Consider the following 25854-nt stretch of genomic DNA (forward strand, 5'->3'; position numbering starts at 1 on the left):
GTCCCTACCAAAGTGACAGTAAGGGCATGGCTTAGACGACAAAGATATTTGAAGGAACTGTACTAGCTGATAGTAGGAATTATAATAAAGAGAAAACAAGGTGTCTATTTCATAGTATTTTTGCAGCGTGTTAAGTAATAGATTTAATAGAAAAAATTAGCTGACATAGTAAGAAAAACATTTGAAAATAATTTTTCTTGAAAGCACACTTTAAAAAAATGAATCAATGAACTCTTTCAGAAATTGAACTGTAAAACCTAATTGATATACTCACTGAGTATAAAGCAGCAACATCATGCTCTCAGGAGTTTTTAAAGCCAAGCGCACAATCCGATGGGCTTCCCAGGTTGCTCAGTGGTAAAAAGTCTGCCTGCCAAACAGGAGACTCAGGTTCAGTCCCTGAGTTGGGAAGATTCCCTGGAGAAGGAAATGGCAGCACACGCCAGTACTCTTGCCTAGCAAATCCCATGGACAGAGGAGCCTGGCGGGCTACAGTCCACGGGGTCAGAAAAAACAACAAAACCCCCCACAATCCAGTACTTCAAAAATATGCAAGTATAGATTTACTGACTGGCACAAATCAAATCAAAGATTTGCCAAGTCATCAGTGACAGAGATTGCTTCCCACCCATCATCTTGTCATGACCATTGTCACATAATTTAGACCTATCTCCCTCTTGGCAGCAAAGTCTTTCATGAATGAGTTAGATAATGGAGGTTGAGGAGGGAGTTTTCAATCTCATCTCTACTTATAATTCCATTTCTCCAGGCAAAAGCTACCCAAGCATTTGCTTCAGCAAGACAGAGTGCCTTTGTAAATTATTTAACTTAGCTTCATTTTATATCTTTGCTAGCTATGTAGCTTAAATTGTATTTGCCCTTAACACTTGCAGTATGAAAGAAAAGAGCCCTTGGGGGTCTGGTAGAGATTCTGACCCAGAGCTGAGCCTGGTAGCTTGCATTCCACAATGGAGTTCAGTCCCTCTTTGGATCATCATTGGAAGTGCCAACAGAAATGTAAGAGTGGGGACAAATGTTAAGAAGATGGCTGGGTCACATTTGCAAATCTTTAACTTGGATGATATAATGACTGGAAAGCCAGTGCATTCCTGAAAAGGAAGGGAAGCTTTCGAATCCACTGTTTGAAGGACTTACTTCTATAGATCTACTCATGTAATTTAATCAAACATTCAAATACTGAATAATATGTTTTTTTCATAGTATATTTTATAGCGTAATCATAGAATTGCTGCTAAGTCGCTTCAGTCGTGTCCGACTCTGCACGACCCCATAGACGGCAGCCCACCAGGCTCCCCCGTCCCTGGGATTCTCCAGGCAAGAACACTGGAGTGGGTTGCCATTTCCTTCTCCAATGCATGAAAGTGAAAAGTGAAAGTGAAGTCGCTCAGTCGTGTCTGACTCTTCGCGACCCCATGGACTGCAGCCCACCGGGCTCCTCCGTCCGTGGGGTTTTCCAGGCAAGAGTACTGGAGTGGGGTGCCATTGCCTTCTCCGAAGTTGTGTCTGACTCTGTTGCAGTCCCATGGACTGTAGCTGGCCAAGCTCCTCTGTCCACAGAACTTCCCAGGCAAGAATACTGGAGTGAGTAGTCACTTCCTACTCCAGCAGTGAAAGTACGTACTTAATGACAAGTAGATAAACCACTGATCAGAAAAACTGAGGAGGTCCACTCCCATTACCATTCGATATTGAAGTGCTGCCTAAAGATATTTTATAAAGTAAAAAGTGTTTGAAGTTTACAAAAATCAACACCATTAAAACCAGCATGATTATTTGCTACTCATCCAATCACTGAGGTAACAATATTATAAAAATATGTAAAAAAATTCCAGTTTCATAATTACCAGATATGCTAATTCCCATATAGCTAGTATAAATTTGATTATTAAAAAAATAGTTTTGCTTCCTTAAAAGCACTTGGTTCATTTACCATTTAATATCAGATAGGTATTTGCTATCTTGAAGTACCAAAAAAGTTACAAATAAAAATGGCAATGTCTATACTCTGGGTTTCTTGTTGGGCATATCCTGAAGACTAAACTTTGGAATTTCACCAGAAGGAGCATATGGAATTCTTTTTGAAGACACCTTCTTGCCAATTGTTTCAATCTGGAAGCCAATGGTTTGTAGTTCATTGTGGAGCCCAAAGAATTAGCCTATATGTATTTGAGAGATCAGATGCAATGAAAGTGATATTTTGAGAAAAAGAACATATTTATCGTACTGTTGTACCCCAGATTAATAAATATTTGTTAAGTGTATGAATGAAAAATAATAATATTAAAATGGTAGAGTAGAATTTTTGTTGGCCCTCAGGAAATTTTGGGGCAAATTTACACTATTGTTTAATTAGTGGTCATGCCAACTTTTGCAAACAAGTTTCCAAAATTTTCACTGCTTTCCCACTTACATCTGCAGTGATTGACAAAAGTTTGAAAGCATATGAGCAAGCATCACCCTTTTAAATCTGTACCCTTTCTTTCTTCCAAATTGTTCCAGATCTAGGAAAATTGGTTTCAAACTTGAATTGATGGATTAGTGGCTATCTGCACTAAGCACTGCATGAAAAGTCCACATTTTTACATAAAATTGGTCGTAAAAGGTTTTTGTAACCTATGACCATTGTCATAGGTTACGCATAGAAAAGGAGAGTCAACTTAACTTAAATTACATTTTCAAGTTACAAGCAAATTTTGTTAAAGTATATTGAAACTATGGTTTTTAATTCATAAGTAAATTTATAGAAAAATATCAATATTTCATTTTGTAATTCATACTATTTATTTGTTTTCTTTTTTCCTCTAGATTCTATACACTGGAATTGTTATTTATGCCCCTGCACTGGCTTTGAATCAAGGTACATTTTGGAGTTAATATGTCACTCACACTTGGAGGTTGACTTTTAACAGACTTTATTCTGTCTTTGGGGAGATGGGGAGGCGGAGGAATGCTTCCAATAACCTGCATCAGCTTGAGGCGGATCTAGTGGGGTCAGTGTCTACACTAGCAGCTTCTCTGGGTTCCTGAATCATAGCTCAGAAAGGTCTGTAAATTAGTGGAAGGTTAGAACACTGGGGGCTTCCCTGGTGACTGAGTGGTAAAGAACATGCCTGCCAATGCAGGAGATAAGGGTTCAATCCCTTGGTCGGAAAGATCCCCTGGAGAAGGAAATGGCAACCCACTTCAGTATTCTTGCTGGGAGAATCCCATGGACAGAGGAGCCTGGCAGGCTACCATCCATGGGGTTGCAAGCGTCAGACATGTCTTAGCGGCTAAATAACAACAACAGGCTTCACTGGGCTGTGTTTCTCTGGGATGTGCCAACCAGCCATTCTCCATTCCTTCAGAATGACCGCCCTCTGTCATTCTGTCTCCAAATCGTGAGTGGACTGCTCTTGCTCCCTTTGTGTTTGTAACCTGGAGCCCATCTCCAACAGTTCAGTTCAGTTCAGTTCAGTTCAGTAGCTCAGTCGTGTCCGACTCTTTGCAACCCCATGGACTGCAGCACGCCAGGCCTCCCTGTTCATCACCAACTCCCGGAGTTTACTCAAACTTGTGTCCATTGAGTCAGTGATGCCATCCAACCATCTTGTCCTCTGTTGTCCCCTTTTCCTCCTGCCTTCAATCGTTCCCAGCATCAGAGTCTTTTCAAATGAGTCAGTTCTTCGCATCAGGTGGCCAAACTATTGGAGTTTCAGCTTTTGCGTCAGTACTTCCAATGAATATTCAGGGCTGATTTCCTTTAGGATGGACTGGTTGGATCTCCATGCAGTCCAAGGGACTCTCAAGAGTCTTCTCCAACACCACACACAGTTCAAAAGCACCAATTCTTTGGCGCTCAGCTTTCTTTATAGTCCAACTCTCACATCCAAATATGACCACTGGAAAAACCAGCTTTGATTAGACAGACCTTTGTTGGCAAAGTAATGTCTCTGATTTTTAATATGCTGTCTAGGTTGGTCATAACTTTTCTTCCAAGGAGTAAGCGTCTTTTAATTTTGGAAAAGACGCTTACTCCTTGGAAGAAGTTATCTCCAATAGGCTTCTGCGTTATTCAGTGCAGGCTTTGTCCCACTGTAAAATTGGGCAGGAGGAGAAATTCTTTTTCTCCCCACTTCAAATGTGATCTAAAATACAAGAAAAAGAGGTCTGTGTGATTTGAAATATTAGATTGTTCCTGACCAAAAGACAGATGGCTATAGTATCCTTATAAATAAATATGTGACAATTTTATGGATCAACAAGTTACTCTCTAGAGTTGGGAAGATAATAGCTGTGAAACTGGGATTGTTTATTGAGGCAAAGAAGTGAATTAGTCATACCCTCAAAAGGCTTCAGGGAAACTACATACTCTAAATTCTTAGAAGCAAATTTATCTCTGTAGCTTCCTTTTAAAATGGACAAGTGGAGTCTGTGATGGGAAGAATGTGACGCAGTTCCTCAAATTAATATAAAATCAAAAACCTTAAAGAAAACAAGAAAAGAGAAAACCCCTTCTAACTCCAGATTCCAATTTCTTGATTTCATGATACATAGATAATAGTTGTCATCTATATTTATAAAGCACAGCAGTATCATTACAAAGAAGAAATCCATTATACAATGTGATGTTGAATTCTGAAAGTCAGGCATGTTTCTTGTAAATATTACCAACATCGTGAATGAATCACTTCGTATGTAAAGAGCTGAGCTATAAACTTCATAAGTTACCTATTGGAGTTAAGTATAGCTGAAATGTTGGCTTTAGAGTTTTAAAGTGCAGTTCTGGGAATAAGAAAGCGCTACGTTCAGTGAGTGCTTCAAGGACTGTTCTTATCAGTTTATTGAGCCACTCCCTGGGAGTAAATTAGGATTCGAGGCATCACATTTTGACCACTTTAATATCAGCCATGTATTTTACCGTGGGCTTCCCGAGTGGCTCAGTGGGTAGAGAATTGCCTGCAATGCCGAAGACACAGGAGATGCCAGTTCAATCCCTGGATCAGGAAGATCCCCTGGAGGAGGGCATGGAAACCCACTCCAGTATTCTTGCCTGGAGAATCCCACGGATAGAGGAGCCTGATGGGCTACAGTCTGTAGGGACACAGAGTTGGCCCTGACTAAAGCAACTGAGCATGCATGCATTTTACTATAACAAAGCAGTAAACACAGACATGCAGAGAGTACTTGGTGTGCAACAGATGCTCCACAGAAACCTTTTTAGCTGAATTCGAACTTAACATTCTCTATGCGCAATCTTTTTAATCTTTTTTTTTAATTACAGAAAACTTCAATCATATGCTAAAATAGAATAGTGTACTGAATGCTAACATACCATTAACTCTATGCTAATGATTATCAACTCTTGATTTATTTCACTCCCTATTTCCATCACTAGATTATTTTGCTGAAAATCTGAGATATTTTATCATTTCATCTGAATTCCATGTGTCTTTTACATACTTTTTTCATTGAGGTATAATTGACATATAACATTATGTTAGTTGCAGGTTTACCATAATGATTCAGTATTTGTATATTGCAATGGTCACAATAGATCTAGTTAACATACATCATCATGGTGGTGGTGGTTTTGTTGCTAAGTCGTGTCCATCACTTTTGCAACCCCTTGGACTGTAGCCTGCCAGGCAACCCTCTCCAGTATTCTTGCCTGGGAAATCCCATGGGCAGAGGGTTGCCATTTTTTTCTCTAGGGAGTCTTCCCAACCTAGAGATCAAACCCAGGTCTCTTGCATTGGCAGGCAGATTCTTTACCTCTGAGCCACCAGGGAAGCCCTGTTAAATGCAATACATAAATTGAATATAATTTGAAAATATCCATAATTCCTAAATTTTGGGGGGAGATTTTAAGGGACATTATAGGATTGTAATTGCTTCACTGGGGCTCAGATGGTAAAGAATCTGCCTGCAAAGCAGGAGACCTGGGTTTGATCTCTGGGTTCCATCCTAGAGTGGGAAATGGCAACCCTCGCCAGTATTCTTGCCTGGAGAATCCCATGGACTGAGGAACCTGGCAGGCTACAGTCCGTGGGGTCGCAAAGAGCCAGACACCCCTGAGTGACTAACACTTTGACTTTTTTCAGCTATAATGTGTACTCTTCAGAATAAAGACTGAGTTTGGTACAGAGGCACCTATAAAAGATCCAAGATAATGCAACGAAGGACACTGAACAGATTGATGGTTCTACCCTTCGTAATTATGAGATTAACGCCTTCCTCTTCAGATACTAAGCTCACCAAGTTACCTTTTGATCAGAATTTGGCTTCCCACATTGACATGCTAATCAGTAGGAAGTTATGTGATCATGAACTAACAATTACAACAAGCCTGCTTATGACCCCTATTTCTCATATTGTATATTAGTAAACTTTGATGCTATTTTACAGCAGTGCTTTATAGTTCACTAGTCAGCATGACTTCCCCCCTATAACTCATTCATCTTTGCACTTATAAATCTACAAAGTGAAAAGCCAAATTCTGGGAATGTAAAGATAGCATTAAGGTATAGATACACCTGGCCAAGCAGCATCTCTCTCTCTCTCTTTTTAAAATATTGAAATACCATTAACGTATAGGATTGAGATTCAAGAAGGATTTTTTAAAATTCATGGCAGTTGTTCTTCAGTAGCTAAGTCATGTTCAATTCTTTGCAGCCCTGTGGACTGCAACACACCAGGCTTCCCTGTCCTTCACTTTATCCTGGAGTTTGCTCAAACTCATGGCCATTGAGTCAGTGATGCTACCTAACCATCTCATCCTCTGCTACCCCCTTCTCCTCCTGCCCATAGTCTTTCCCAGCATCAGGATCTTTACCAATGAGTCAGTTCTTCACATCAGGTGGCCAAGGTATTGGAGCTTCCGCTTCAGCGTCAGTCATTCCAATAAATAGTCAGGGTTGATTTCCTTTAGAGCTTGCATCACATATTTTTTTTTAAACTGCATCTTTTGTTTATTCATTTATTTGCTACACCACACAGCTTGTGGGATCTTAGTTCCCCAATCAGGGATTGAACTTGGGCCCTCAGCAGTGAGAGTGCAGAGTTCTAACCACTGGACCACCAGGGAATTCCCTGCATCACATATTCAATTATCTTTCCTTTAACTTTATAAGGATCAAGTAAGTTATTTGGTTCTTCAACCTTGTTTTTTGTTTTTGTTTTTAAGAAAAAGCTTTTGACTAAATAGCTTTTATAGAATCTAGTTTTTCTCTAGGCCTGTGGAGAAAATTGTCTAAAATAAAATGACATTTCTAGTCTATAGTTTGAAGGACTGTGCTTACAAAAGAAACAAGATCATATCCAGTGACATGTTAGATAATTTACATTCAGATATCCTGGATTTAAAAGGAGCATTGAAAAAGTGATAGCAGGTAGAAACATAGCTATCAGCAGATAAAGAAATTTTTATTTAACAGTGAGCACTGCTTCTGTGATAAAAACATGAGGTAGAATAAAATTATGTAAAATATTGTTGCCCTTCAGATTTTCAGCTTATTTTCATAAATGTCTAGAAAAATGCATATAGTGTTAGACATGATTTGAGAAGAACAGGAAGAATTAGAAGAGAATTTTGAAAAGCTACTCTGGAGGTTATTTGGTTGATTTATTATTATCATATTTATTCCTAAATGCCCAGTCATGATAATAGGAACTAGATTCCTACATATACAAAACTAAAATGATTGAGAAAAAACCTACAATTCCACTTAGTTAAATATTGATGAAAATAGCATGAGGTTTAAATCTATGCAGAAGAAAATATACATCATTATGTTAACAGTGACCACATCTGAGCAGTCAATTTTCTGATGCCTTTTTCCTCACATTGAATGTAAAATTACTCTTTGGGATATGCACGGCTCATAGTTATGAAATTTTTTTCTTATGATGAGAGCTTTTAAGATTTACTTTCTTAGCAACATTTAAAATATGCAAGACAGTATTATTAACCATGCTGTACATTACATTCTCATGATTTATATATTCCGTAACTGACAGTTTGTACCAAGGTGTGTTTTTAAAATACAATTTTAACTCCCATCATTTCTAAAATATTAACACTAATTGCTTACTATCATCAATAATACTCAGTGGTAAAGAATCCACCTGCTAATGCAGGAGACGCAGATTTGATCCCTGGGCCGGAAAGATCCCCTGGAGAAAGAAATGGCAACCCATTCCAGTATTATTGCCTGGGAAATGCCATGGACAGAGAAGCCTCATGGGCTACAGTCCATGGGGGTGCAGAAGAATTGGACACGACTTAGTGACTAAAAAACAATCACCAATATGAGGTCAGTGTTTAGAGATCCCTGATGTTTCCTCAGTGTTTATTAGAATAAGGATTCAGATAAGTTTATGTATCTACTGTAATTAGTTCAGTTGTTTCTTTTTTTTTTTTTTAGTTCAGTTGTTTCTTAAATTTCTCTTTCTTGCTTTTTAAAATTGAAAGCCATATTTTATTGTGATATAGTGTATATACAATAAAATGCGCAGAAGCATAAGTGCACAGTTGGTTGACTTTTGACAATTTTGTGTACTTGTGACAACCATTCAACTCAAGATATAGAATATTTTTATCTTCGTTTCCCAGAAATATTTTTGTGTTTCTTTCTAATGAGTCCCCCCCTCTATTCCAAGCAGCGAGCTTTTATCACTATAAGTTACCTTTCCCTGTTCTTAGATTTTATATAAGTGGAATCATATAGTGCCTTCTTTGTGTCTGGTTTCTTCTGCTCAATAAAATGTTTTTGAGGTATTCATTCATGTTGCTACATGTATCAGTAATTCATTCCTTTTTAATGCTAGTATTTTATCATATGCATCTACCAAAATCTGTTTATCCATTCTCTTGTTGATGGATGTTGAGTTGTTCCAGTTTTAGGCTATTTTGAATGAAAGCTGCTAAGAACATTCTTGTACAGGTTTTGTTTTGTCTTGCTTTGCTTTTTGACATGTTTTCATTTTTAGTGGATGAATACCTGGAAGCAGGATAAAGTTAAATATACACCTGTTCTGACCCACATGTTCAGACCCACAGGGTAGTCACATGTACAGAATTTAAGAGAAACTACCAAATAGCTTTTCTAAGTTGTTGTATCATTCTACATGCCCACCCCACAACCTATAAGAGTTTCAGTGATTCCATGTCCTTGCCAGCATTTTGTATTTGTCTTTTTAATTATAGCCATTCTAGTTGTACCATCTATTATCTTACTGTGGTTTTAGTTTGTGTTTTCTTGATGACTGTTGATGTTGAGCTTACTGGCTCATTGAATAACAAAATCAATGCAAAAAAGACAAATAACCTAACAAAAAGTGGGCAGAAGACTTGACCTGTCATTTACATGGTCTGTCTATCCATTACTTGGCCTATTTCTCCATTTACCCAGGCATTTTAAAATTTCTCTCAGTAATGTCTTTTTGTCATTTGCAAGTATAGAAAAATACAATTGCCTTCTATACTTACTAATTCAAGTAGGCTTTTGGAAAATCCTTTGTGGTTTTCATGTTGTTTCTGAATAGAAACAAAGAATATAATCAATCTGATTTCAGTATTGACCATCAGGTGATGTCCATGTGTAGAGTCTTCTCTTGTGTTGTTGGAAGAGGGTGTTTGCTATGACCAGTGCGTTCCCTTGGCAAACTCTGTTAGCCTTTGACCTGCTCGTTTTGTACTCCAAGGCCAAATTTGTCTGTTACCTCAGGTATTTCTTGACTTCCTACTTTTGCATTCCAGTCCCATATAATGAAAAGGACATCTTTTTTGGGGTGTTAATTCTAGAAGGTCTTGTAGGTTTTCATAGAACTGTTCAACTTCAGTTTCTTAATAATTACCGGTCGGGGCACAGACTTGGATTACTGTGATATTGAATGGTTTGCCTTGGAAACAAACAGATCATTCTGTCACTTTTTGAGATTGCATCCAAGGACTGCATTTTGGACTCTTTTGCTGACTATGATGGCTACTCCATTTCTTCTAAGGGATCTTGCCCACAGTAGAGAAACAATGGAAACAGTGAGAGACTTTGGGCTCCAAAATCACTTCAGATGGTGACTGCAGCCATGAAATTAAAACACCCTTGCTCGTTGGATGAAAAACTATGACCAACCTAGACAGCATATTAAAAAGCAGAGACATTACTTTGCCAACAAAGGTCTGTCTAGTCAAAGCTATGGTTTTCCAGTAGTCATGTATGGATGTGAGAGTTGGACTATGAAGAAAGCTGAGCACCAAAGAATTGATGCTTTTGAACTGTGGTATTGGAGAAGACTCTTGAGAGTCCCTTGGACTGCAAGGAGATCCAACCAGTCCATTCTTAAGGAAATCAATCCTGAATATTCTTTGGAAGGACTGATGCTGAAGTTAAAACTCCAATATTTTGGCCACCTGATGAGAAGAACCGACTCATAGGAAAAGACCCTGATGCCGGGAGAGACTGAAGGCGGGAGGAGAAGGGGATAACAGGATGAGATGGTTGGATGGCATCACTGACACTATGGACATGAGTTTGAGTAGGCTCTGGGAGTTGATGATGGACAGGGAAGCCTGGTGTGCTGCAGTCCATGGGGTCGCAAAGAGTAGGACACAACTGAGAGACTGAATCCTGACCAATGAACAGAAACAGTTTTACTACTTCTTTTCCTGTCTGTATGCCTTTTACTGCTCTGTCTTCATACACTGTTAATGTAGAAAATTATATTGATTTTTCAAGTGTTAAACCAATTTTTCTTTTTGGGATAAACTTTACTTGGTCATAATGTATTAACCTTTTAATATATTGGTGAATTTGATTTGCCAGTATTTTGTAAAGGATTTTTGCAGGTTATGAGGAGTATTGGCATGAAATTTACTTTTCCTTAAATGTCTTTGTCAAGGTTTTTGTATTAATTATACTGACTTTTTATGGTTTGGAAAGTGTTCCTTCCTCTATTTTCTGAAAGAGGTATAAGACTGTGTATTTATTTCTTAAATGCTTGAAAGTATTCACAATGAGGGCATCTGAGCCTGATACTTATTTTTGTAGAAAAGTTTTAGTTTATGGATACAGTTTATGTAATAAATATAGTCATTTGGATTTTCTAGTTTTTATTCAGTCAGTTTTAGTCAACTGTCTTTTTTAGGACATTAATTCATTTAATCTAATTTGCCAAGTCATTGGCATAAAGTCGTTTGAAATATCCTCTTGTTCTCCTTTTAATGTTTATAGAATTTATAGTGATGTCCCTTCTAATTGTTCCTAATATTGATATCTTTTCTGTCCTTTTTTTTCCTTGATGTATTTTGCTAGTCTTTTATTAATGTTTTAAATTTTTTCTTAGAACTAGTTTCTGGCTTTGTTGTTTTTATGTATTGCTTTCTATTTCATTAATTATGTTTACTGTTTCTTCTACTTAACTTTGGGATTAAATTTTTTAGCTTCTTAAGGTAGAAACCTTGATTTTAAATCTCTTATTTTCTAAAATAATATTTACAGTTATAAATTCTATTGTAAGTACTGCCTCATTTGCATCCCACAGGTTTTGATACCTTGTGTTTTTTTTAATCATTCAGTTCAAGATATTTTCCAATTTCTCTTGTGATTTCTTTTACCCATGGGTTGTTTAGAAGTGTGTTACATAATTTTCAAATATTTGGTGATTTTCAAACATACCTTTTTGTTATTGGTTTCTAAATTAATGCTGCTTTGGTCAGAGGACTACTATGATTTTAATTCTTTGAAATGTATTAAGATTTGTTTTACAGCCCAGGATATGGTCTTTGTACCTGAACATTCCATATATTTTTGTACAGAATGTTCATTGTGTTGGGGACAATATTCTATACATGTCAAAATTTCAGCTTGTTAATTTTCCAGGCTCTTGGTTTTATTGATTGCATTACCATGGGGTCATGTAATGTTCCCTAGTCCTCTGTATTTCTTTTGAAGTATATCTAGAAGCATTCTCAGACTTCATTTCAACTTTTTGGAGACTATTTCATAATACAGTTTTCAACTCTTTTGAATAAATACCAAAGGACACAATTGTTGAATTATATTACAAGAATATGTTTAGTTTTGTAGAAAACCACCAAACTGCCTTCTAAAATGGCTCTTGCCATTTTGCATTCTTACCTGCAATGCATGAAAGACTTATGTTGCTCCATCTCTTTGCCAGCATGTGATGTCAGTGTTCCAAATTTTGGCTATTCTAACAAGTGTATAGTAGTATCTCATTTTAATTTGCATTTCCCTGATGACATCTGATGTGGAGCATCTTTTCATATGCTTATTTGTCATCTCTATATGTTTTGTGAGGTATCTGTTAAGGTCTTGGTATGGTTTAGAATCAGGTTTTTTTTTTCACTGTTGAGTTTTAAGCATTTTGTATGATATGGAGAACAATCCCTTATCAGATGTCTTTTGTAAAATTTTCTTTCAAATCTGTGGGCATAGAGTTGTTATCCTTCCATTAAAAAATATAATTTGACCCACTGCTTCTTTTTTTAAAAGTTAATGAATTAATGACACATTAATAGTTGTAGCTTATTACTGCAAAAAGTTGAAATGAAGTCTGAGAATGCTTCTAGATCTAGTTCACAAGAAGTACAGAGGACTGGGGAACATTAAGTGACCCTTGGTGATGGAATCAGTAATGACACTTCCGTGGTTGCAGCACGTGAGCTCTGTAGTTACAGCCCCCAGGCTCTAGAACACAGACTCCGCAGCTGTGACACATAGGCTTGGCTGCCCCAAGCCATGTGGGATCTTCCTGGATCAGGGATCAGACCCAAGTCTCTTGCATTGGTGGACAGATTCTTATCCACTGCACCACCAGGGAAGTTTTGCCCCTCTACTTCTTAAATAAATGGTAGCAAATGATGCAAGCTTTTCTCTTTCTTGGTCCCATTTTAGTAACATGGACAGCTTGTCTTTCAAGGATTGGTAGAAAAATGTGTTTATTTGAACCATGACAACAAATATCCTATGACCCCATTCAGTCTGGGTAACCACCTCCCAATATCAAGCAGTTTCTCAGCTTAATTATAATATAAATGCTTTTTCATGTATGTGATGTAGCCAGTGTTGGATCCTGTATAGTGTCTGAGGGTAGACGCCGGGTCTATTTAACTCATCAAATAAAATTTGAACTCTATTTGTTTTGGTATATTTTTTGAGATTTGGGCCTAGTTTAGGGTAAGAGGGTATAGAGGTAGGTGCCCAATAAATGATATAGCTTCTCACTGATGATTTTTTGAGAAGTCCTGGTATATATTTTACAGTTATACATGCATTTTCTTTTCTTCTACAGTCACAGGGTTTGATCTGTGGGGTGTGGTAGTGGCTACTGGTGTTGTCTGCACATTCTACTGCACTATGGTATGTCAAGAACCTTCCTTCTCCTTTTACCCTATACACTTGCTTTGCAAAATTAATAGTTTCAATCAATGCATGCTGCAGTCTGGGTTGTTTATATTTCCTTCCCACAATAGCTTATTTTTTATAAGGAATATTCAGTCCAGGGTAAAATTTAATCCTTTGTAAAACATTGATCATAACTGATATTTTTTCTTCATTTGAACCATGCAGTGGTCCCCAATCTCATTTCATAATTAGCTTTTATTGTCATCATATTATTATGACTATACTCACAATATTCCTTAGCTTAGTAACATGAGATAATTTCCCATTGCCTTTAGGCAGGAGTGACAGTCAAAATATGTAAGAACCAGGGTGGCATGGGCACTGATATTATCACTGATGCTCATCCTTAGCAGTGGTGCAAGTCTTGTGCAACCTGTGATACTCTAAGTCTTAATACTTCAGTTGCTCGATGATGTAGACGACAAGGTCCTCAAAGAGGGACTGCGTCAGGTTCTGGAGGGGGACACTTGGGCAGTGACTAGTACAAAACAATTTTAGTTTTTCAGTAACTGGTATGTCCTTCTTTGTGCCAATCCACTTGCCAATACAGAAGATGTAGGAGAGGCGGGTTTGCTCCCTGGGTTGAGATGATCCGCTGGAGTAGGAAATGGCAACCCACTCCAATATTCTTGCATGGAAGATCCTATGGACAGGGGAGCCTGGTGGGCTACAGTCCAGGGATCACAAGGAATTGGATCCCCTCAGAGCACACATGCATGCCTTCTTTGTGCACACTGTTAGACTATCAGTCCTGCCTGTAGGATAAAATCTATGATGCTGCAATTTGACTCTGAGTGTTCTTCCTAGCAATATCCCCACGCCACTCCACTTTGCTCCAAAAATGTATATCTGGACACACTAAGCATGCCATGTGTTTTGAATTCTGGGAGCCTAGCAGGCTGCAGTCCACGGGGTCACAGAGAATCGGACGTGACTGAGTGGCTAAGCGCATGCTTTTTGCCCACGCTGTTTTCTCTGCTGGGAGTTTCATTTTGGATTCTGTTTATATTTGAAAGTTGGATCTAAGTACAACCTTCCTGACTATCTCCCTTGGGTGCACTTCTTGGCCAAGATTTGTGTTTTCCTTATCTTTGACCAGGAGAGAGTATAAGCATATAAGTGCTTAATAATGTCTGGTAGAAGCATTAATCCTAATGTACTTTTTCCTCAAAGGGTGGTCTTAAAGCAGTTATCTGGACGGATGTTTTTCAAGTTGGAATCATGGTGGCTGGCTTTACATCTGTGATTATAAAGGCTGCATTGGTTCAAGGTGGAATCAGCACTATTATAAATGATGCCGCCAATGGAGGAAGATTAAACTTCTGGAAGTAAGTTGCTTTTTGGTTAAGTATTTACTTCTTGGTTAATAGAACATTCCTCTTTTTTTTTTTCCTGTAAAAAGTCTCTTGGCTGAAATAATAAATTTACATTAGAAAACAAGCTAACCATTAAGGTCATGGTACAAAACTTTGAAGCTGGCACATAAATGTGTAAGGAGTTTTCACTTTAAGGGTGGAAGCAGTCAGGTGGTACTTAGTTACATAGTGCTGAGGATGGTGCTTCCTTCTGAGAAGGGATTGATAACAAAAGAGTATTTTCTTCCAGAAATTAAAATCTGAGATAGGTTGAAAGGTAGGGGCAGGGAGAGAAGGGAAGATATAGTGGAGAGGTAAGGAAAGGAAACCTCTTAAGGGAAAAGCACCGAAAGACAGTGATTCCATTTTGACAATTCTTTGTTTCAAGCAGCCTAGAGAATTCCTCTTTTAATATGGCCCTGGCAATATATAGTATATTATTATTATATATGTCTGTATTTTATATGTGAATATTATTTAGTGTATATTATGTAATGTTAAATATTATTTCTAGAATATTGACTAGAGAAGTTATGGCCAAAGCCTCAGGTATCAGCGTTACATAAGATATAATGTCTTCAACAACTGTTCAACTTGCTTAAAGAAGGCTAATGGAGAAACTAGATATTTCATCATAAATTTAAAAGACTATTTAAAACACTTTATCTTTTGGATTGATGGTGTCTTCCTTATACATCATGTTCAGTGTGCGGGGGCGCTCATTTTGACATGAACCAGCTAATTTTCTTTTAAAGCAGCCCTGCTATGAGATAAGCAAGCTGAAATCACTGGCAAGAGCAAAGAAAACCACTTTACACTTGGCGGCTCTCTTCTGGTTTTCTGAAAGAAGGTGTTAGTGTTTGAGAATAACATTAGAAATTAGACAGGGTCAATGTCTTAATTTGCAAGAATGAGTTACAGTGAATCAACTCCAACTGTTCTCAATATTTTTAAGGAAAATAGAGCCTCCAGTTGGCCTAGCTTAGGCTTGATTCCATCCATCAGCTAGGACAGAGTAGGACATTTTGATTGACCATCATTTAGACTGTTTAAAGGAGAAATGGTTATTTTCCCAAGGCAAACCTAGGCTGCTGTTACTAGAAGTGTTAATTTCTCAGTCACGTCCAACTCCTTGTGACCCCATGGACTGTAGCTCACCAGTCTCCTCTGTCTGTGGGATTCTCCAGGCAAAAATACTGGAGTGGGTAGAAGAGTGGGGAATAGATACCAAGAGACAGAAACAACCAGTGGCCACTCAGTAGACCTGGATTACTTCCAAATCTCTTCCTAGTCAGCTAGGTTGAGGGGAAAAGGGTATAGAGTCAATCAATTTTTCTGAAAAATAACTGTCGGTTTATATGAAGGGTAAACACATTGCTACACTGAAATAATAACTTATAACCTGTAAAAGATTCCAAAAAGTAAAAGATTAGACATTTTTATGACCCTTACAAGGTTTCCAACAATTAAGGAAAAATGAAAAGCCTTATTGTATATCCCTTGTTATTCAAATATGTCTTGAGAATATGATGGTGGACAATAAATCTGCTCTGGGTAGGATAAACGAAGAGAAGGATTTTGTGTTGATATTTTCCATACGGTCTATAGTTGGCATATGTATTCTGTATTACCAAAACCAAAACCACTAAATTGGGTGTTTTAAATCTTGTCTTACTTTCTTCCAGTAACTCACAGAACCCTTTGGCTCTTGACATTTATTAGCTAGTATAGTAGCCACTTTCTTTATGGGAGAAAGGACCAACACCCTTGAAACTCTTAGACTTTGATATTAACTATTAGAGAATGGAATAGAGGCTCTCATCTTTCCATTAGAATGCTGAAAACATAAAATTGTAGCACTTTACCCAAATGATCTCAAATATAAACTTTGAAGTGAAATTGCAGAATTTCAGAAATGCAGAATGTTTCCATTAAAGCTAATTTTGCAGAAAATTTTCAAGCTTATATTGTCTATCAGCGATGAAGAGACTCATTCCTTCCAAGATGATACAGTAAGAAGAATTAAAAGATGCATTGAGTGTGGAAGTTGAGCTTTCTTTGTAATCGTATTTTGTTTAAGTGCTGTAATGTGACTTTCAACTGTGAGTATGTAGTTTGTACACACAGCCTTTTAAGAACATGGTTATAATGACATGGTAGTTTTAAACATGAAAACCTTTAAACTGCATTAATTGATTTCTTCAATTTGAGTATAAAGTAGAACTGGGACTATAAATGTTCTGGGAGGGGAATTATACACATGAAATGTGTCAATATTATGTTTATTTCAGTACCATATCTGTTGCTCCAGTGTACCTAGGAATTGCTTGCTCTCTCTTTCCTCTTTCTTCAGCTTCATGCTGTTCTCTGATTACAGCATGGCAGACTTGTTTAAATAATTTCCTCTGGACATGGGAGAACAGTTTCTATAAACGTTCACAATGATTGAAACATTCATTTTGCCCCCAGTTCTATCCAGAATTTCCAAATCTCTGAAAGTATCAATTTTTTTATTTCACTGAACTTCAGTTAGAAATATTTCTACCTTTTATATTACTTAATCAATCTGTACACATTTGTGTATATATATATATATTTGTTTATATTTATGTAAGTATACATTGCTTGCTTCCAAAACACTCTAGAAAGATTTCTGTAGTAGTTTACTGAGAGTTCAAATTTGTTTTCTGTTTGTTTTCATTTAGCTTTAATCCTAACCCTTTGCAAAGACACACATTCTGGACGATTATTATAGGAGGGACCTTCACGTGGACCAGCATCTATGGTGTGAACCAATCCCAAGTGCAGAGATATATTTCCTGTAAAAGCAGGTTCCAGGCAAAATTGTAAGCCAAACTATGGTATATGAATTGTGAGTAACTATCAATTGTCTTTATGGGTGCTCAGAAGTCAAGCTTTGCTGGAGTTTCTCTTTTGTATCATGAAATTCTAAGAGATAAATGATATACTTACAAAAGGATCACATAGAACAAAGTGGTACTGTATGTTTTGAATCAGATATTTTAAAATTTTTATATCAAGGACCTCTGTTTCTTTTGTCTGCCTTCTGATGGATGATAAGAGGCTTGTGCAAGCTTCCTGATGGGAGGGACTGACTGTGGGGAAAACTGGGTCTTGCTCTGGTGGGCAGGGCCACACTCAGCAAATCTTTAATTCGATTTTCTCCTGATGGGTGGTGCTGTGCTCCTGGTGGTCCAGTGGTTAAGACTCTGTGTTTCCACAGCAAGGGGTGAGGGTTTGATCCCTGGTTGGGGAACTAAGATCCCACATGCCACATGGTGTGGCCAAAAGAAAATTTATATCAATTATTAAGTAAAACAAACCTTATCAAATACATAGGTATTTATTTTGCATCTGTATAAGGAAATATAAGGAATAAAAATTATAAATATGTGGCTCTTATCATAAAGGACAGAGGATGAGATGGTTGGATGATATCTTTGACACAATGGACCTGAGTTTAAGCAAACTCTGGAAGATAGTGAAGGACGGGGAAGCCTGGTGTGCTGCAGTCTCTGGGGTTGCAAAGAGTCGGACATGACTTAGCAACTGAACAACAATCATGATGGAACATAACATCAAATTAGGAAAATACATGCAACTGTGAAAATTGAAATAACACTAGAGGTATAACAGTTTCAGTTCCCTGAAACAATGTAACAGTAGAGGGAATGTTCTAGAGCATTGTTCTGTCAGATGTGTTGTTTCATTTTATATTCAGACACAGTTATGGGCTTATAACCTGGTTCTAACACTTGCTACTTGAGTAATGGGGTGAGTTTCTTAGACTCTCTGAACTTCAGTTTCTAAACTTATACAATGAGCATATCACACATCTTGTGGAGGAATTATAAAATACTGTGTTTGTCATGCATGTGGTAGGGATCCAGTAAATGTGAATTCCCTTTTCCACTTCAAATCCTGGGATGTGAAGGCAGGGATGAATGAGACATTCCTGTTGAGCAGGCAGGTCCTGAAGGAAGACCACGTGTGGGCCGGTGGAGAAGAATAGGAGAGCATTCCAGGTAGGAAGAGCGATTTGCCCAAAGCACAGAGGTTGTCTTCTGACCTCTTATCACGAGCCCTCTGGAGGGCTTCCCAGATGGCACTAGTGGTAAAGAACCTGCCTGCCAAAGCAGGAGACATAAAAGATGCGGGTTCAATCCCTGGGTTGGGGAGATAGGAGATGGCAACCCACTCCAGTATGCTGGCCTGGGAAATCTTGTAGACAGAGGAGCCTGACGGGCTACGGTCCATGGGGTGGCAAAGAGTCAGACACTACTGAAGTGACTTAGCGCGTGCATGTACCAAGGTCAGAAGGACAGCATGGTCAGGGGAGAGTCTCCAGCCCATCTTGGCTTAGGCAGAGTGTGAGCAGTGGCTGGTTTTTTCTCAGGAGGCCTCAGATAAACTTGGTGACCAGCATTCTTAATACTGATAAATAAGGCTAAGTTGGCTTTCAGGCATTTTGAAGCTTTAAAACTCTTAAGAGTAACAAGGTGATTGCAGTAGAAGGAGTAGCAATTCTATTTGTATTAAGGGAGAATATTAAAAATATGTGATGTCACACATCAACATATGAGAGTAAGTTGGTTTAGACATTATCTATGTTTGGTAAATTTCACAATGAAAGATCTATATGAATATGAGTATAGTAACTGGATATGGAATCCCCCAAAAGTGAGCTTAGGAATGCTGATATTTTAAGACACTTTAAAGGAATATAATTTATATATCCAGTAATCCATCCACATTAGAGCTGATGCCCCTCCCAAAGTAATTGTGCACAGGCTCTTCTTTGGGAACATGTGTCTTTGAGAATATGGAGCTCAAAAAGCCCAAGTTTATAACTAAAAGAACAGCATTGGAGCTTTCTTAGTAGAAAACAATTTCCTTCCGAATAGTCCAATGGTCTCTTGAATAAGAACTCAGGGGAACCATTTTCTCCCAGTTTCTAACATCGACTCCGTGGAAAGAATGAACCCCAGCCAAAAAGTCAAGACCTACTGACATTGATTGACTAGACAGTGTATCAGATGTTGATTAGTGGTCTATCTGACTGGCATTAAAGTAGAATAAAACAATAGGATAAAATATCAACTCATATATAAGTGAGGTATGGTGACTGAGTAGGAAAGTGTCTGGGTATATTTCTGGTGATTTGGAGATGACATATAGTTACACTACTTTTAATATTTTAAAACATTTTTATGTTGGCGTATACTTGATTAACAATGTTGGTTTAGTTTCAGGTATATAGAAAAATGACTCAATTATACATATACATGTATCTATTATTTTTCAAATTCTTTTACCATTTAGTTTGTTGCAAAGTATTGAGCAGAGTTCCCTGTGCTATACAGTAGATTCTTGTTGGTTATCCATTACTCATTAGGCAGTAACAAAATACACAGTGAATGTAGTCAATCAAGGGAAAAGACTAGAAATCTGTTGTTTGGGACTTCTTGCAGGTTAGGTTCTCCTGGAAGCAGACTCTGAGGTGGAGGTTAGCATGCCAGAGTCTCCTAGGGAATTACCACTGTAGAAGAGAAGGAAGGGGAGATTGGCCAGAGGGAGAAGGTAGACTGAAATGCAGTCTCAACAGAGGCCTCAACAGGAGCTTTAGAGCTGAGATGACCCTTCAGGCTGTTCCAGGTTGGCTTGAGGGAACTCAGCCTTTAAACCTCTGAATCTAGTCATCCTTTTGTGCAGGCTGCCCTGGGGAAGGAGGTAAGAGGTGGTGGTGGTGTGGGCATCTCTCTTCAGTCCAGGCATCCACTATAGTACCCCTGGGGGGAGAAACCTTAGCCTTAGTGGGAGAAGTATTTGCTATCAACTGCTTATTAAAATAGGGCTTCCCTGATAAGACATAGCATTCAATGATATTAACACTAGTAATATCACTAACTCCCATTTAACAAGTGGTTACTTACATGTGTTGTACTATATGATAGACTGTATTTTATTTAGTCTTACATATAACTCAGTGAGGTATGCCTTGTTATTTCTGGCTTTCAATGAAGAAACTGAGGATCAGAGAGGTTAATTTACTTGCCCAATGTCACATATGGTAGAGAGAGCTAAGATATATGCTCAGGACTGACTCCAGTGTTATCACATAAACCTTTACATTCTGCTGGAGCACATACCATGTATTGAAATGCTGAACATTATTTTGGAAGATACCTGTTTAGGAATACAGGTTTGCCTTTCCTGTTTAATGGATGGCATCACAAACCACATTTAAACAACTTTGGTGAGTTGCTGTGTAGATGCTAACAATGTCAAGCAGTTTATAACTGCATCACTTTAAAAGGGAAAATGAATAATAGTCACTGCTCTGTTGACTATTAAAGTCTCTATAAAAGGTCCCGGAGTAGTGTAATTTTGTTACAGTTGTTCTTTAGTCACTAAGTCCTATCTGACTTGTTTCCAACCCCATGGACTGTAGCCCACCAAGCTCCTCTGTGGTATTTCCCAGGCAAGAATACTGGAGTGGGTTGCCATTTCCTTCTCCAGGGGAATCTTCCCGACACAGGGATGGAATCTGCGTCTCCTGCACTGACAGTTGGACTCTTTACTGCTGAACCACCAGGGAAGCCCGAAGTAGTGTAGTTAAACGATATTATAAAGCTAATAACACCCATGGAACTCTGATCAGGAGGATACATTCACTCAGTGGCAAAACCCCATCTGCTCCAAATATTTCCAAATACAGTGTTGATTGACCTCATAAACAGAAGGTTAGGCTAGAATATAAGAAATAGCATTTTTGACACCCAAAAGAGAATGCATGTCTATTGAATATAGTCATGAATGTCTCTTCTGTTTAACAATCGTCCTCATCTTTGAGATGGAAATTAAAATTGTCATGTACTTGTTGTTTTCACTTCATTAGGTCTCTCTACATCAACCTCCTGGGACTCTGGGTGATCCTCGTCTGCTCGGTGCTTTGCGGGCTTGCCCTCTATTCCAGGTACCATGACTGTGATCCCTGGACCGCCAAGAAAGTGTCTGCACCGGACCAGGTCCAGTACCATGTCTTTCTTACGTGCAGGAATGACATTCCCAAAGGTTATTAGCTGGGAGGAGAGTGCTCATGTTCTTCTAAAGTAACAGCAAATAGGCACATTATTTATTTTTAGTTTCTATAAAGCATTTGGAAAATTTTTATTTTAGCAGACATAACAAGAATGAAGAATGCTACTTCCAATATTAAAATACTGAGAGATTTCCCTGGTGGTCCAATGGTGAAGGATCTGCCTGCCAATGCAGGGGACACAGGTTCAATCCCTGGTCCCAGGATGATCCCATATGCCACAGACCCACTAAGCCTGTGTGCCACAACTACTGAAGCCCATGCTCTAGGGCCCAGGCTCTATAACAAGAAATGCCACTGCAGTGAGAGACCTGCACGCTGCAATCCGAGAGCGGGCCTCTCACTGCAGCTAGAGAAAGCCCAGGTGCCCTAACAAAATAAATAAAAATAGAAAAATACATGGAAATGCCTGGAAAAATTTTCAAGGCAGTTCGTGCATTGACAAAGAAGCTGAAATACAGTTGCTTAATTTGTGAAAGTGAAAGTTGCTCCGTCATCTCTGACTCTTTGTGACCCCATGGAATTCTCCAGGCCAGAATACTGGAGTGGGTAGCCTTTCCCATCTCCAGGGGATCTTCCCAACCCAGGGATCGAACCCAGGTCTCCCGCATTGCAGGTATATTCTTTACCAGCTAAGCCACAGGGAAGCCCAAGAATATTGGAGTGGGTAGCCTATCCCTTCTCGATCAATCTTCCCAACCCAGGAATCGAACCCGGGTCTCCTGCATTGCAGATTCTTACCAACTGAGCTATTTGTAACCTAATGTAATTGATATGATTACTTCATGCTAGCCTAGCCTATACCCTAATGAATGAATTGTTATAAAGTCTTGATGGCATACAGTATGATAGTCATATTCATAATACAGTGTTAGAAGCATTGTGTTTTTTTTTTTTAAATCACTTACTTGTGATGATTAGTTGTTGCAGTTTCTGCAGTTATTAGAGAGAGACATACTGTGCAGTAACACAATTCTTTGAAATGAGTAATAAAACAGTAAAAATACCCTAACATGTTGCATATTGTTTTCATATTAAATATCACTCACGTCATACCTGTGTAAGGACAGGTTATACACTTCAACAAAGTCATGCATATGATGTTCTACATGTATATTTTTCTATGTTAAAAAAAAAATCCGCATATAAGCAGACCCACGCAGTTCAAAGTGATTTTGTCCAAGGGTCAACTGTATAAGCAGCTCTAATTACATTTTCAATCCTGAATAGTGATTGAAGTTCACAGGTATAAATCTGAGTCATCAAGTGAAGCTAAATTAAGTGAATGCTTATTACTTAAGCACAGAGGTATGTAAAAATATTTCCTTTAAATTGATTTATTATTCCAAAAAATGAGAACAGCTGCCTATCTCTGAGCCTTTTCTCTATTCTGTGTGCTATACTAAGAACTTATATAGATGATCTAATTTAAGTTTTGTAGCAACTCTATGAGATTAGAATTATTATTCCTATTTTACAGATGAGGAAACTGAGGCTTAGAGAAACTAAATAACAAAAGCCACATCTGTCTGAATCCAGAGCCTGTATCCTTAACTACTATTCTATTTTTTTTTATTTAAATGTTAGCAGGTAAAGAGTTTAATTTTTCATATTTGGAAATTTCAGTTGTGTGGAATATCTTCCTTTAGTTCTTAAATACCACAAGATAAATGAGATGTTAATTAATTTTATTTCATAGCCAACAGTACTCAAGAGCAAATTTTGAAATTTTTCAGCTCATGCCTTATTTGGTACTGGACATTCTGCAAGATTATCCAGGACTTCCTGGACTTTTTGTGGCCTGCGCTTACAGTGGAACATTAAGGTATGAACTAGAACTCTAATAATACAAGTTTTCCCTCTTGGGATGTTTCTTTTATTATTGGATATTTTGAGGGATAAGGTTGAATTCTGGACATGGGCACAAATGGCCCCAAATAGGCAATTATTCCATGTCTCCTTTCTGTCAGTCTGACTCTTCTCCTCGAGGGTTGGCTGTCTGTTGCCATAAATCTTTGCTTTTATTTTTAGTCCCTACTGTCTAAAACATCATCACATACCCAATACTGTCACGATAATGATAATCAGTTGATGGTAAATTTTGCTGATGGTCAAAATAAGGACTTACAGTCTTAGTTTAAAATATGATTGTAACTAAAGCATGGTCAAATGGAAAACTTAGAATACAAATCTCCTGTTACATGCTGAATAATATATACTGTCCAAAGAATCTTGTTTTGTGTTTGAGCTTATTCATTGCACTTTGTTCCTGTGTTATACTAATTATTATCATGTACAACATATGTTAGTGAAGATCCAGCAAATTAATATTATTAATATTTACGGTGAATGTTAAAGAGGACTTATGATAGTCCTTTCTATGCATGAAGAAAAATGTGCTTTAAAGTCATTATATAGTAATACTGCATGATCTAAGAGATTATTTCATGGATAATAAGGATTAATGGCAAAATAGAAGCAACATTAAATTATCCTTTCTCACTATTAAGCCTATGGGTTTGCCTGAATCATTCTTAGATGACAGCTTCCAGAAAGAGGATGATGTAATTATTAAAAAATAATGTAGTGGGTAAAATAGATAAAAAAAACAAAGTCCTACTATATAACACAGGAAACTGTACTCAGTATCTTATAATAAACCATAATGGAAAATAATATAAAAAGTAATATGTATGTATACATTAATATGTATATTAATATATGCATATATATACTGAATAACTTTGCTGTATGCCAGAAACCACCACAACATTGTACATCAACTATACTTATAATTAAAAAAATAATGCAGTAGAAATCTGGTTATATTTCAGAGGTGACAATGCTTTCCTTTTTCTTACTCCTAGCTAAGGTATTATTAAAGTTTACATGCACGTTAAGAACTTGGTTTCCCTCCGCAGCACGGTGTCCTCCAGTATCAACGCCTTAGCCGCAGTGACCATGGAAGACCTAGTGAAACCTCGCTTCCCATCTCTCTCGGAAAAGTCTCTCTCTTGGGTTTCGCAAGGAATGAGTAAGCTTTCATTTCACAATTCCATCTTAACTCTGGGAGATCATTTTTAGAGATACCAGAAATTATTTTCCATGGAAAATAGTGTGAGTGTATGCATGCATGTGACTTAATGCAGTCATGGCCATATTTGCAATCAAGATTCGGGATGTACTTCCAGCAATTGTCCAGTGACCACAAAGAACAATTTCTAGGGGTCCTATGTGGCTAACTTTCTTTTCTACCTTCTTCCTATACCAAATCTATGTTAGAATTCTTAGCTACTGTTAAAAATTCAGTTTCATCCACGTCAATGTATGGCAAAAACCACTACAATATTGTAATTAGCCTCCAACTAATAAAAACAAATGGAAAAAAAAAGAAGACACAAAAGAAAAATAAATAAATAAAAATTCAACCCCTTTCCATCAACCACAGTTTTAAGAAATATCCTTAGTTTGGAACCAAGAGTCACACTTTTTCTCTATTACCTAAGAGGGCACTGACAGTTTAAGATATATAGTCTTATGTGTATGGATTGAAGATAAAGAAACAGAGTGTTATGATTTTTTTTTTAACCAATCTTGATTGTTCTATCTGCATGTGTAGGCTGTCCAGGAGATAGTCAATAAAATTGTATGAGGAATGCTCAGCTTTATTCAATATGAATTCTCAAATTCATAGATTGTAGGATCTTATTAGGGGTTAAATATCATCTTGAATGGAAAGATATTTAACCTCAATTGCTAAATGCCCCAGATGCAGTATTTGACCCAGAGAAACCTAGCTAGTGCACGTCTTCATTTTCATTTGGATATACTTGTTTCAGGATGAATGACTAACAAATTAGTTTTTTTGAAAAGAATCTTTAACCTCAACTTAATAGCACTAGTAGACTGTCAAAGAAATAGTAAATAATATTCTGTTTTATACCACAATTCT

At 37.7% G+C, this 25854-nt stretch overlaps 1 protein-coding gene across 1 annotated transcript in view; it reads left to right on the forward strand.

The window, feature by feature from the left end:
- SLC5A8 (solute carrier family 5 member 8) overlaps positions 1-25854 on the forward strand; it is a 55937-nt gene that overhangs the window by 8270 nt on the left and 21813 nt on the right. Inside the window, exons 3-9 of the mRNA XM_061125545.1 lie at positions 2827-2878; positions 13315-13382; positions 14601-14755; positions 17488-17628; positions 21702-21831; positions 23639-23727; positions 24824-24936. Coding sequence (XP_060981528.1) covers positions 2827-2878; positions 13315-13382; positions 14601-14755; positions 17488-17628; positions 21702-21831; positions 23639-23727; positions 24824-24936 — 748 coding nt within the window. The remainder of the gene's footprint in view (positions 1-2826; positions 2879-13314; positions 13383-14600; positions 14756-17487; positions 17629-21701; positions 21832-23638; positions 23728-24823; positions 24937-25854) is intronic.

Source organism: Dama dama, chromosome 22 (assembly GCF_033118175.1).
Source record: "Dama dama isolate Ldn47 chromosome 22, ASM3311817v1, whole genome shotgun sequence".
NCBI lineage: Eukaryota > Metazoa > Chordata > Mammalia > Artiodactyla > Cervidae > Dama > Dama dama.